We start from the raw sequence: 13,841 nt of genomic DNA, 5'->3' as shown, positions 1-13,841 counted from the left end.
TAGATAGGATTCAGGTAAAGTTTAAATATACAAAACAAAATAGTTTCAGAGCATACTGCATTAAACTACTATTTGCTATTATAAGCCAATGAATTCAATTTGAAGATTTAAATGACCTAAGATAGAATATTATATAAACTTCCCCTGTTGGAAAACATATTTAACATATTCTCATTCAACAGATATCATAAATATCCAGGCAAGATTGTGGGGGAGGCCTAGAAAAGTCTGTCAAGAAACAAAAAATAAAAAGTAAAAATTTAAAAAATTAACAAAGATGTTGTCCTTCAAATCTTGTTAGCAAGTCTATGCATAACAAATTTTTATCGCTACCTGAATCCTCTCTTCAAAAGGCTCTCAACAAATCCATGAAAAAGAGCATTCCACATGCAGGCTCATCTACCAGGGCACCAGTCTGTTAGTACAGAGGACAAGGACTCAGTCTGAGGGGTGTGGTTTTAAGGGACAGCACTGTATTTCTCTTGCCAAAGTAGCTCAGGCAAAAAAGAAAACAGAATTCTTTATTAAAAAGCCCAAATGTGGCATACTTACTGTCACTTAGGACCATTGGTCCTATCAAAAGAAAAGGGGTTTGGTAAAATCCAGTTCTTACATTAGAGATTACGAAACAGAATGTTAGAGTTTGAATCATCTTCAAGCCACTGCATTCACTTTATTCATTTTTAAGATGAATAATCCTTTTGAAACTGAGGCCATGAGAAGAGAAAGGTTTTGCTCAAAATTACATAGTGGAACTAGATTTCTTTTTGCTTAATTCTTGATTCAGTGTACTTCGTATTATACCATGCTGTCTCATCTAATTTCCATGGTACGACAGTGCCTGACTTAAGAGTCAGAGATATCTGACCAAACTGCTAGTGCCTTGTAAGATGCTGTCCCTGATGCCTTCAACCTGTATTTTTTCTACCCTTCTTTCCTTTTTTTCTGCATAAAAAAATTCTCACATATTTTTTAATTTCATAGGTATATATTTAGGAAAACATGATTTTTTTTTTTTTAAGAAAACCTACTTCTACTAAAAACACACTAAATATATAGAAACTTAGGAATTATTAATTGGGGTCCAGAATCAGAATACCACAATATATCTAATGCTACATGACACTGAATAAGATCTTTCTTCTCAATGATTCAGAAAGTATTCAATTTTCTACCAAAGAAAAGGGCTGATACGTAGAGACTTCAGGGCAACTGATTTTTTTTTTTTTGGTTACATACCTGCCGTATAAAATGATCAGTCTACACATCATTGGCCAAACAGATAAAAGTTGCTAGTGCAAATGAAATTCCTGCTATCTTCCCAAGTGCTATGCCATAAATCTCTCAAATTAATAATGTACAAGTGAAAATGAGCAAACAAAAAATCATTTGATCTGCTCAACATTTCGAATTATTACTAAAGAGAGAGACATGTACTTCAGAATTTTTTCTAGTTTAAAACAACATTTACTTCTCTGTAACAACAGAAAGTTGTTATTCAGCAAGCATACATTAAGTCCATTATATTTTTAAAAAGTGAAACAATCTATTTAAACATCTCATAATTTTAACAAATCTGTGATGTACATTTTATAGATCTTGCTACATAATTTTTGACTAAATAATTTTCCTTAAGAACAAAGAAACAAAACTTGTTTATCTGCAGAACCATTCAGGATCTTAGCTACAACATACTCCTACTGTAAGTAAACTAAACTGGTACCCCAACTTCACTGAAGAATCACAAAACTAATATTAGCCTGTATTTACTTGAAGGACAATTACAAATCTTCTATTTTACCACCCCTGACACCCTTGTTTTACCAAGATCATATAATCAGCTTGTTAGTGATACTTCTTAAAATTTATGTAGGAAAATATTGGTCTTTAACAAAGATCATTTATCCTCCTTTAGCAATAAGGCAAAGTGCAGTTGTAATCACTCCATGCCACATATGTACACACTAGGTAAAACACACACCTACAGCACACTGCAAAACACCCACTTACACAAAATTTCACTTTGAGACAAACCTTAAATGGTGTGGGAGCAAAAGGGTTAGTTGGGGAACAATGGAAGATAACTCTACTTGAATTCTGTAATTCCTACAGTAACAGAAAACATATTCCTTCAGATTCGGCATCTTTGCTTATCCATATCACAAAAACATGAAGATCTGATGAATATTTATAAAATGTTTCCTAAAAAAAATTGTTGACAGCTTTCTTCATTTCCATGATCAAATTATGGTATATAAAGTCTTGTAAATTTTTGTTTCAATTTTGGTTTTATAATTTCATCAAAATATGAGAATATCCAAGGACAGATTTAGGAGCATAGAAAGAGCTACGTTTCCTGATGGAGGCGTTTTAAGGATGTGCTTTACGAATATTCAGCAGATTCTTGCACATTCATGTACATGATTATTTCCAGTGATTAATTTAAGGAAGAGCTTTCATGACCATCTTGTTGAAGCCTGAAAAAATTTTAAACAAATACAAGGCTTTAAAGAAATTACGTGTGAAAGTAGTTGTTACCTTTTGGTAACTAATAAAAATTAAAGTATCAGAAAATTTAAATTTACCTAACTGCAGGAAAAGCACTGGACTCATGACCCTCCTCCCTTCCTTTCAGAAGAGCCATTTAACTTCCGCCATAAAAACAATTATTTTGTGGCAGGACAATGTGCTTAAGAAAAAATTTGCATGCCCACTCCAAACACACAGTTGTTTGTTTTTCACAACAAATGCAATAAACGGTAAGGTGGGACAAGGCACAACAGTAAAGAACAAAACATTTTCAAATGGCAATGGCAAGACAATGGGCATTATCCAACCTTGTCAGCGTTGAACTGGAGAGAATCAGCAAATGGGTTAGTGCTGCTGAAGTTGTACTTAAGGTAAAGGTTGTGCGGCAAGGAAGGCAAAGGGGATTTCTAAAAGGAAACATAAGAGGCGCTGAACGCAAAGAAACATATTTAAAACAACTCAACTTTAAGAACAAAGTACTTACTGACTTAAAGAGTTGTCTAAGTGAAACTGGATTCTGTGTATCTGGTATATAATTAACAGCATCATCTTCTTTGACAATCTATTACTAAAGCTTTTCTTCTAATGACCTGAATCATTTAAACCCAAGTTTAAATCAGTCAACAAACCTCACAGGAAATGAGGCTGTCAAAGGGACCCCAATTTCTTTTATTTCCATTGAATGTACCATCTCACATAAGACACAAAATTAGCTCACTTTATGTTTTATGCTTTATGCCTATCAGTAAACATGTTTCAAATTTAAAAGCACCCAAGGTTTTTTTTCATTTACAATTAAAAGCTAATCATGTAATTTTTAATAGTCTATCTGTTCCAGAATGCAAATTAAACACTTGTCTGCTAGTTCATCAATAACCTTTATTATTCCTTACTCTGTTCCCGTTAAGGAAACTTGTCATGCCCAGACTAGATATTAAGGCTGCTCCAAAGCAATCATACTCTTTAATTTAAAAACATGAAGAAATGAACCCCTACCCTTCTACAATAGAGTTCTCTATTTCTGCCTACTGTTGTGGAGGTGGGAATATGGAGTTTCATATATATTTTTTTAAAGTTCCTATAAAACTTCCCACACTATGGGGGAATTTATGAGCTTTGGATAATATTTGAAGTCCTGCCTTGAGTGTTTCTCACAGGTTTTGTGGCTTGCCTGTAATTCGCCTGGAGCCAGGAGTCTTTTAAGAGTTGAATATACATATTAAAGGTAGGATGACTGCCAGATAGGATTTAGCATTTTCATAGTTAGGACTAAAAAAAAAAAAGAAAAGAAAAGTAATTTCCTCGGCACAATAAATTATTCTCCTTCTTTTCACACCCACTATCTTTTTCTTTTATTGACTGTATCTTTCAGGGGAAACTGCAGACATTTAAAATTCATTTTGGCTCCAATTAAATGTTTGTGTTACTTTTCTCTATAAAAAAAAAAGCCCCACTGGCAGGCATGGAGTGTGGAGAGGTTGTCATGTGACACCACCCTGTATGGAAGAACACTCTGGTAAGACGCTATCCTCAGTGTGCCTGTACCAAAGCTTATGCCACATTACCCTTTCAATCTGCTCTTCTTGCAATGTTTTTCCTACAGAGGCAAGGCAGGAAAAAGATATGGGCACAATGACATTTATGTTCATCTCAACTTTCTCCCTACTCTTCAGTTTAAAATGTCAACTCCTGCTTTACAAAAGAAGAGACCATAAATGCCAAGGAACATGACCACTTATTAAGGTGGAAGAAATGACTGGGCAGAAATGAAAGACAAAGTCTAGATAAAACGATTTAATGCTATGGAGGATAAAGATGATTTCTCATTTTCAGACGTCATGTATATAATGTTTTAATTAGATAGAACAAAACAAAACCATTATAGCATGAAACGGAATATTTAAAGAGAATACTAGTTTTTTGTTTTTAAATTTTCAGATCTCATAGGATTAGAATTTGGCCCTGATAGCAGAGTATAAATGTACAGCAGGAGCATAGCAGATTAAATGTAGGACACAATATTATTAGGGAAAGATATACAGAAAAATTATTTTTTGCTAAAAAAAAACCCTTCTACTGATAGTCTCAAAGGCTGATAAAAGCAGAAACATTATAAATGGAGAAAAAGCAAATGGAAAACAAAAACATTCTCTAGCTGGAATTAACAAAGCCCAACCTCTATCAGACAATGGACCTGAGTGAACTCTGAAGAATCTCACTTGTGACATTATCAGAGACAGTCTGAGAAGTTCTGATTCTTGAATAGCCTCAAGCCCAAAGAGATGGATTGGCTGTTTAGCCGACTGGCTTTTCAGCCTATGTATAAGATTTCCCAGAAAGCCTCATCCTCCATCCACAAATAAACATTTACCACTAAGAAACTCAAGTATGTGCATTTGTGATTTTTTTTTTCCTTTGGATTACTGGAGACATGATTATTTTCATAGGGAAATAAATCAATGGAAACAAAGTATATCTCATTTTAAATGCAAAAGTAGCTCTAATTTCCTGAAGCAAAACGTGTATAACTTGACTGAACACGTCATTCTAAGGAAAATTTTTCCTGGAATAACTGCCATAAAATTAGGCATCATATATACCTCAGATAATAAAACAGGAATATCTTCAAGGTGTATGAGACAATATCTCTCCAGTTCACTAGAAAATGGAACAGACTTTGAAAGAAATGTTTGTAGTTTAAGTTTTTAAAGTAATATTAAGAATCACTATTCTACATTGTATAGTACTGTCCCAAATGAGATAAAAGTTAGAAATTAGAAATAAAACAAAAGAAGAAAACCCACCCACACACACACAAAAAAAATAGCTTAAACTTAAACAGCCATTTACCAACATTATCATGCTGTGTTTATGTTTAACACAACAAATGGAAACAAATGTAAAAAGATTTGTAGTTATTTAAACAAACTGAATAGTATTTGTAAAGAATGCAGTAAGATGCAGCCCTACCATTTGGAAGACTTTCTATCTGAATGGGTAATTATTACATAACAATAAACAGCTGAATGATTAAAAACTGCAGATGTGAAGATAACTGCACACATTAAGAACTGCTGAATTTGTTCCTTACAGTGAACCCTGACTGGAGTTACACCTGCATTGAGGACAAAAGGAAGGCCAGTAAGACCAACCTGGTCACTCTGCACTCCATGGCAAACAAGGCTGATGCTACTTTTACTCTCTCACATGCAGGGCTGTTCACTACTTTCCATTCATCATTTCAGCATTTGTATCTTAAATTCATAATTTTACTATTTAAAACTCAAATGTATTTTGCCTTTAACTTCCCTCCCATATGTTGACATTTTTCTTTTAAAGATAACCAAACCTAAAGAAGCAGATAATTCAACCAGTAAGCAGATAATTCAAAGGGAATTAGTATGACAGGGGTTGTTAAATTAAATCCAGAAATGGAGTCTCTGAGAGCTTCAGGAGATTTATGAACCTCCAGAAATGGTATAAAAACTTATGAGCAAGAGGGTATGTTCTGCAAAACTTTCTCAGGGTCATCTGACACAAATACATTTAATAACGGCTATATATGAATTTTTTTCAATGAGATATATAGAAGGAATATGAAGAACAATTTTAAACTCTTAGCATAATTTTCACATTCAGCATCAATAGGTCTTATAAAATACAGGAAGCCTCATTTTGTATCTTCTCTCTCAATAATGTTCATTAAATGTGCTTATGTTTTCTAAAATATGTTTTAAAGTTCTTTTACTTGTGATGACTGAAGGTAAACTGGTTTAACAAGTTCTGTCCATTATTAGCTATATAGTGACAAGTTATATATATAGTGATTGTGGCTAGAAACAGCAATCATGAACACTTGTAAATTTAAAAAAAAAAAAAAAATCCCCCTTGTAGAAATCTTGTTCAGTGAGAAGCATAAATACATCAAAGACAGGAAACTGTCTACAGAATATGTTTAAAGAAAACATAATCTTTTCTGCTTCTCAGGTTCTCCATAAAAGAGCACAACTATTAACTTGAATGCATCATATTCCTTTCAACAGCTTGTATAATTTTGTGTCAACAATGAATAAAAATAGTTAACCATCAAGACACCTATGGCCACCATTAAATCCTACTTCTGTGAGTTTTCAATAGACCTCAAGTCTTTATTGAACATAGTAGAAGGGATGTTCAGGAAAACTCAATGTTTAAAAAATAAAAGAAACTTTTAACAAGTCTTTGAGACTTCAAGAATCCATATCTGCTCATACAGACAACTTGGCAGTTGCTACATTAGACTCCAAGTTGAGCATTGTTTGGATATGCCTACCTTGCCCTCTGTGTTCGCTTACCCTTGGTCTGTTTATAATGCTCTGTACCATAAAGACTACAGGGTTGCCTGCTTTCCGAATGGCTTCCACAGCTTGTTCATGGCTTGCATCTCTGAGGTCCATTCCATCCACCTGCAATGGAAGGCCTCAGCTTAACATTTCAAGAAGCTACAGAACAAAAGAACAATTTGTGGATCTCAGGTTTTGAGGATCCTTGGCTAGGCTCCTGGAAAATTTGGTTCAGAATCAAAAATAATTAAGACTACTTGTGAGGCTGCAAAATGTTTCACCTGTTCATCAGACTTGTGGTCCCCTGTTTTGGCCACAGGTTTCTGTCTCTGATAGCTAACTGAAATAATAACCAACTGGAAAGAAAGCTCTATTTCTGCATTCCTTACATTGCTCAGTTGTTCTTTAAATCAGCATGATTACATAAATAATATGAGGTAACTACCCAATAGCACTGTCTTCATCATGAAAGTCACTGTACTGAATTTGTTCCAATTCAGTATGGAATGGGATTTGGGAAGTAGGTAGGAAATGCTTTGTTTATTTTCTCTGTACTGGAAGCTTTAAGTTAAAAACAAAATTCTGATATTCAGAAAAACCAGATGATGGTAAGGTTAGTTTCGAAAAGGAATCTTTGCAGTAGACATGACAGGAGCTGGAAGCCAAGAAATTGTGCTCATTTGTTAGTAATTACTGCATAAATAGCTTAAAAATTAAAGTTATTTTGTAACTCCTAATTGACCATGGCTTGCTCTTGTGATGATCAGTTCAGCTTATATACTACATGAACAAGAAGGAAAATAGTTTAAAAGGCCAAATGCTAATCCTGTCAGAAAACTAGATATTATCATCATTTCCAATTACCAAATAAGCTCTTAGTGGTCACAAATCTGGAAAAGAAGATCGATTATTAGGTCTCAGCATAGAATATTAATATCTTTATCTGAAAACCTCCCTCAGGTTGATATTTGAAGACCATAACAATATTTTTTTCAATGTTTTGTTCATGGTTTTAAAAAACAAAAGTCGGTATTTATCTCTACTATATATTACAGTAGTGGGAAAATTTAACAGGCTGCCATGTATCTTTGCTCAAATCCAAAGAACTCTATAATCTAAACAGAACACTTTATAGGTCTCTGCTCAACCTAACCTACATACATTTCCAGAAACAAAGCACAGGCACTTTTAGGATCCTCAGCATTACAGAGGCCTAAGGCTTTCTTACTTCCCTGCACGTAAAGCACTCAACAAATCACTGCTAAATTGCATAGTTATTTTACAATGCAAAAATGCTCTCCTTTTTATTTGAAAGGGATGCTTAATTCAATATATTTAAACAATATTTGGGGGTAAACTATGACCAATCTTTTATAGAAATAATTATAAATAATTCTTACATTTCTCTTTAAGACAAAGGTTTTTAATAGTGAAGTACACATAAAATTCCTAGTGATGATCTAAAAATGAAAATTTTAGATGGAACTCTAATTAAAAGAGTACTTTAAAAGGGGGCTAACACATCATCTAACAAAAGGTAAGGCACAGCAGGGAGGAAGCATATAAGTATTCTTTATCAACTGCCACAGGGAAGAAAAAAGGGACAAACTGAAATTTGTTTTCTCTCAAATCTAAATTTCTTCCTTCTTCAGCTCTCAGAGATAATGAAGGCCTAAATAAGTAAATCCTAAAAAGATTCATTTTAAAGTATAGTTGATATGTTATAACCTAAACAATTAAAGCATTTTAATATGTAAATTCTAAATACTTTGAAAATGAGACAATCATGCATAAAACAAATACAGTGGCTCTTACAGTAATAAAGTTATTATTAGAAAGTTTTCCCTTTTTTATTCTTCTATAAATCAGAAAATCTGGGTCAGATACCTATATGTTTACCATTTTAAATAAAACTGTGCTTAACTTGATAAAATAGTGTATCTTACTGCTCTGAAGTTACTTGATTACTTGCCAAATCTGTCCTTCTCACTGGGCAGGCACCCAGAGCCTGGTACAGCACTTGGAATGCAATGGCTGCTCCAGCAATACCCCGTGAGTAAATGAATGTGTCATCAGAAAACAATTTGCCTAAATTATTAAGCTTTGAACTAAGGGTAGGTGTAATGTGACTACATACTTCTACCTCCCACGTAAGAAAATATGTGCTCCCACGTGAACATATGCCTATGCCTATGCACACACATAGCCTTCAGTGGTGAATAGTTCAGCCCTGAGAAGGGAAAAGGACTGACAGGGAAACATTTATGCAAAAAGAAATCAAGGTTATATCGTTGAAGATGTTACCAAAAAAGATGTATGTGGAACAAAATCTCATCCAACAAAGTTTAGCAGCAATGAAATTATAAAGTATTTCTGGAAATAAAACCTCATTGGTGAACTAAATTATAATATATATATTTTATATGTATACATATAATTTTAAATAATTTAGTTTTTCCCTAAGAAACTGGCTGTATTCTTTCAAACAGAGCATGATTATTTTACATTGGGGCCAATGTTTTTAAAAGTGGTTGAGTAGATCTCTAAACATTAGTCTCTACATCAAAATACACAATCTTTCATCATAGATATAAAACAATTATAGATGAAAGAAATTAGAACTGCCTCAGCCATAAATAGCAGGCTCTAACACTGGGTTGAGTAACCATGTAAAGATGACAACCCTTTGATACAGAAGACAGAGGAGTAGTGAACTTTGGTAGAGAAAGCTCACTGGAGGGTACCTCCACTATTCTGTCTCCAGATTTCAAGGTTCCATTTTTGCCAGCTGGACTATCTTCAAGAACATGCTTGATGAAGATGCCCCTCATCACTTCACCATTGCTGAGGCGACTTCCCATTCCCCGTCCACCAACAATGCTGATGCCCAAGGATTTGCTTGGTTCTCTCCAAAGTTCAACCCTACAAAAAAATAAAAATTTAAACTCTCAGAAGAAAACTTAGAGAAAAAGCTTCCTGATGCTAAATTTAGTAATGTCTTCCTGTTTATGACATCAAAGACACAGACAATAAAGAAAAACAGACCAATTGTATTTCATCAAAATGAAAACCTTGTATATCTAAGGACACTATCCAAAGCAAAAGAAAACAACACACAGGAGGAAAATAATGTTTGATAATCATATCTGATAAGGATTAAAATCCAGAACACAGAGAATTTCTACAACTCAATTACCAAAAAAAAAAAAAAAAAACCCAACAAGTAGATGAAAACCTAGATAAATAATATGAAAAAATGACTATCTAAAGAAGATATGTAAGTGGCCCATAAACACATGAAAAGATGCTTAATATTACTAATCAGCAGAGATACAAATCAATACACAGTAAGATACTATTTCACACCCATTAGGATAGCAACTATCAAAAAAGCAAAAAATAATTAGTACTAGAGAGAATGTAGAGAAATGGAACCCTGTGCATTGCTGGAGGAAATGTGAAATGGGGCAGCTGCTATGGAAAACAGAATATTGATTCTTCAAAAAAAATTAAAAATATAATTCCACTTCTGGAATATGTGTAAAAGAACTCAAAGTAGGGTCTCAAAGGGACATTTTGTCCACCTATCCCACAGAAGCACTGTTCACAATAGTCAAAGGTGGAAGTATCCATGAAAATTAGTGAAAGGGATAAACAAAATGGTGTATAATGCAATGGAATATTAATCTTAAAAAGGAAGAAAATTCTGAAACACATTTCAACAAGGATAATGTTTGAAGACACTATGCTAAGTGAAATAGGTCAGCTAAGTGGAATAAATGACAAATGCAACATGACTACACTCATATGATGTAGCTGCAACAGTGAAGTTCATAGAAAAAAGAATGGTGGTTGCCAGGGGATGGAGGAGGATGAAATGAAAGTTATTGCTTAATGGGCACAGAGTTCCAGTTTTACAAGATGAAAATAAGCTCTGTTGATGGAGGGTGTGATGGTCACATAGCAATGTGAATGTAGACCACTTAAAAATGGTTAAAAATTAAAGGATAAATGTTTTAAAACCAATGGTATATTAATACTAAAAACAAGATAGATTTTAAGTACTTTCACAATTATGTGTTTTGTAGGGTCTGATATAAATACTATTTATTTATGAAGCTGATTTGTTATACATAAATATTGGTCTCACACACCAGGCTGGGGCACAGACCAATGTGAAAGTACCATTTTGCAGGAGGTTTAATATTACAGAAATTAAGTAATCAGGAAATTCTGCTACCACTGAACAGATGGCAGCTTCTAAGCTTAACAGCCAAATCCAGAGAAAGAACACTCCTGCACATACTGTTAGAAACTTGCCTGTGTAGAAGTCTTTCTTGCCAAGGCAGACCTGGTCATTAATAGTCAGGGCATGAAGAACAGTGGCTGACAAAATCCTACATGATCTGATAACTCCACTACCTCTTTAACCTCCCTAAACTACACTATGCTCTTCTCACTCTGTCACCCTATCATCTCCTTATTGTTCCTTAAATTTGTAGGCATGTTCCTGCCTTGGGGCCTTGGCACTTGCTACTTCCTCTGCCTTGAATGAGCTTCCCCTACCCACAAAATAAACATGTGACTCATTTGTAATAATTGTAAATAGTTCTAAGAGTTATGAATGGATTTAAAGTGTATTTCTTGTGAAAAGGCAGGGATATAAAAATAAGGTAATTTGCAGTAGATGAGGCATCAGCTGAGGGTGCTGGAAGAACAGAGAGCTTAAGGAAGTTATGATAACCTGCAGTCTCTTCCATGCCTCACAAAAGAAGGCAGTGCTGGACATTAGGCTGGAAAAGACAGCAAAGTCAAACATGACCAGAGCATTGACATTTCAGATACTCCCTCAGAGGAAAGGTGAAGTAAGGACTCTTATGAAATGGAGGAGATTTCAGAAAGAAAAGGTTGGGGATTAAAAAGCACCCCAACAGAACACTAAAGAAAGAAATTAAAGAAAACCTTAGAAGATGGAAAGATCTCCCATGTTCTTGGATAAGAAGAATTAATATTGTCAAAATGGCCATACTACCAAAAGTTCTTTACAGATTCAATGCAATTCCAATTAAAACCCCAATGATGTACCTTACAGAAATTATGAAATTCATCTGGAAGAATAAAAAACCCAGAATAGCTAAAGCAATCCTTGGCAGAAAGTGTGAAGCAGGGGGTATCGCAATACCAGATCTTCAACTCTACTACAAAGCAATAGTAACAAAAACAGCATGGTATTGGTACCAAAATAGAAAGGTGGGTCAATGGTACAGAATAGAGGACACGGACACAAACCCAAATAAATATAATTTCCTCATACTAGACAAAGGGGCCAAAAATATGCAATGGAGAAAAGATAGCCTCTTCAACAAATGGTGCTGGGAAAACTGGAAAATCATATGCAACAGAATGAAACTAAACCCGTATCTCTCACCATGCATGAAACTCAACTCAAAATGGATCAAGGACCTCGGAATCAGACCAGAGACCTTGCATCTTATAGAAGAAAAAGTAGGTCCAGAGCTTCAACATGTCGGCTTAGGACCAGACTTCCTCAACAGGACTCCAATAGCACAAGAAATAAAAGCAAGAATTAATAACTGGGATAGATTCTAACGAAAAAGCTTTCTCTCAGCAAAGGAAACTATCAGCAATGCGAAGAAAGAGCCTACAGAGTGGGAGAAAATTTTTGCCAATCATACTTCAGATAGAGCACTAATCTCCAGAATCTATAAAGAACTCAAAAAACTCTACACCAAGAATGCAAATAATCCAATCGACAAATGGGCTAAGGAAATGAACAGACACTTCACAGAAGAAGATCTACAAGCAATCAACAAACACATGGAAAAATGTTCAACATCTCTAGTAATAAGAGAAATGCAAATCAAAACCACCCTAAGATTCCATCTCACCCCAATTAGAATGGCGATTATCAAGAATACAAGCAACAACAGGTGTTGGCAAGGATGTGGGGAGAAAGGTACACTCATACATTGCTGGTGGGGCTGCAAATTAGTGCAGCCACTCTGGAAAGCAGTGTGGAGATTCCTTAGAAAACTTGGAATGGAACCACCATTTGACCCAGCTATCCCACTCCTTGGCCTATACCCAAAGGACTTAAAATCAGCATATTACAGAGATACAGCCATATCAATGTTCATAGCTGCTCAGTTCACAATAGCTAGATTGTGGAACCAACCTAGATGTCCTTCAATTGATGAATGGATAAAGAAACTGTGGCATATATATACAATGGAATATTACTCAGCCATAAAGAATGATAAAATTATGGCATTTGCAGGCAAATGGATGAAACTGGAGAATATCATGCTAAGTGAGATAAGCCAATCTCAAAAAACCAAAGGATGAATGATATTGCTAATAAGAGGATGATGACACATAATGGGGGGTGGGAGGGGTTAGTGTTAGGGTTAGAGTTAGGGTTAAGGACGGGGGCAAGAATGGAGGAAGGAAGGACTGTATAGAGGGAAAAGAGGGGTGGGAGGGAAGGGAAAAAATAACAGAATGAATCAAACAACATTACCCTATGTAAATTTATGATTACACAAATGGTATGCCTTTACGCCATGTACAGAGAAACAACATGTATCCCATTTGTTTACAATAATAAAAAAAATAAATAAAATAAAATAAAATAAAAAGCACCCCAGACAAACAGGTAGGATGGTCAATGAATTAGATAAACACAGATGCGGACAAACAATTATCCTTTGGTCAGAACTTTTTTCTGAACTGGAATCTATAATCCCAGAAACTTTACTTCTTTAGTTTGAAAGAATGATCCTTCAAAATCTGTGTAGATAAACTAGTTAAAAACATCATTTTTCTCTCACTCTAGAAACTGAAAGAAACAAAAACATCCTTTTCTGCTTCTTAAAGTAGTTCCTAAGGTAAATTGGTAAAGTGAACCAGTCAGTAAGTTTATCTACTTCACGTACATATTTAAGTGTAAGTTTTTAACTTTTCTCTTTA

General features: G+C 34.6%; 1 protein-coding gene across 11 annotated transcripts in view; it reads right to left on the bottom strand.

The window, feature by feature from the left end:
- Mpdz (multiple PDZ domain crumbs cell polarity complex component) overlaps positions 1-13,841 on the bottom strand; it is a 167,735-nt gene that overhangs the window by 32,292 nt on the left and 121,602 nt on the right. For 6 of the 11 annotated variants that reach the window (XM_047523911.1, XM_047523905.1, XM_047523904.1 and 3 more), the window contains 3 exons: positions 9,596-9,773; positions 6,864-6,974; positions 2,838-2,936 (listed from right to left, as the gene is read on the bottom strand). In XM_047523911.1, coding sequence (XP_047379867.1) covers positions 2,838-2,936; positions 6,864-6,974; positions 9,596-9,773 — 388 coding nt within the window. The remainder of the gene's footprint in view (positions 1-2,837; positions 2,937-6,863; positions 6,975-9,595; positions 9,774-13,841) is intronic. The other 5 variants (XM_047523908.1, XM_047523906.1, XM_047523912.1 and 2 more) reach the window with 3 other exon arrangements.

The sequence above is a fragment of the Sciurus carolinensis genome, chromosome 14 (assembly GCF_902686445.1).
Source record: "Sciurus carolinensis chromosome 14, mSciCar1.2, whole genome shotgun sequence".
Lineage (NCBI taxonomy): Eukaryota > Metazoa > Chordata > Mammalia > Rodentia > Sciuridae > Sciurus > Sciurus carolinensis.
Note: the sequence above shows the minus strand (reverse complement) of the source record. Positions and strands in the feature narration are given on the sequence as shown.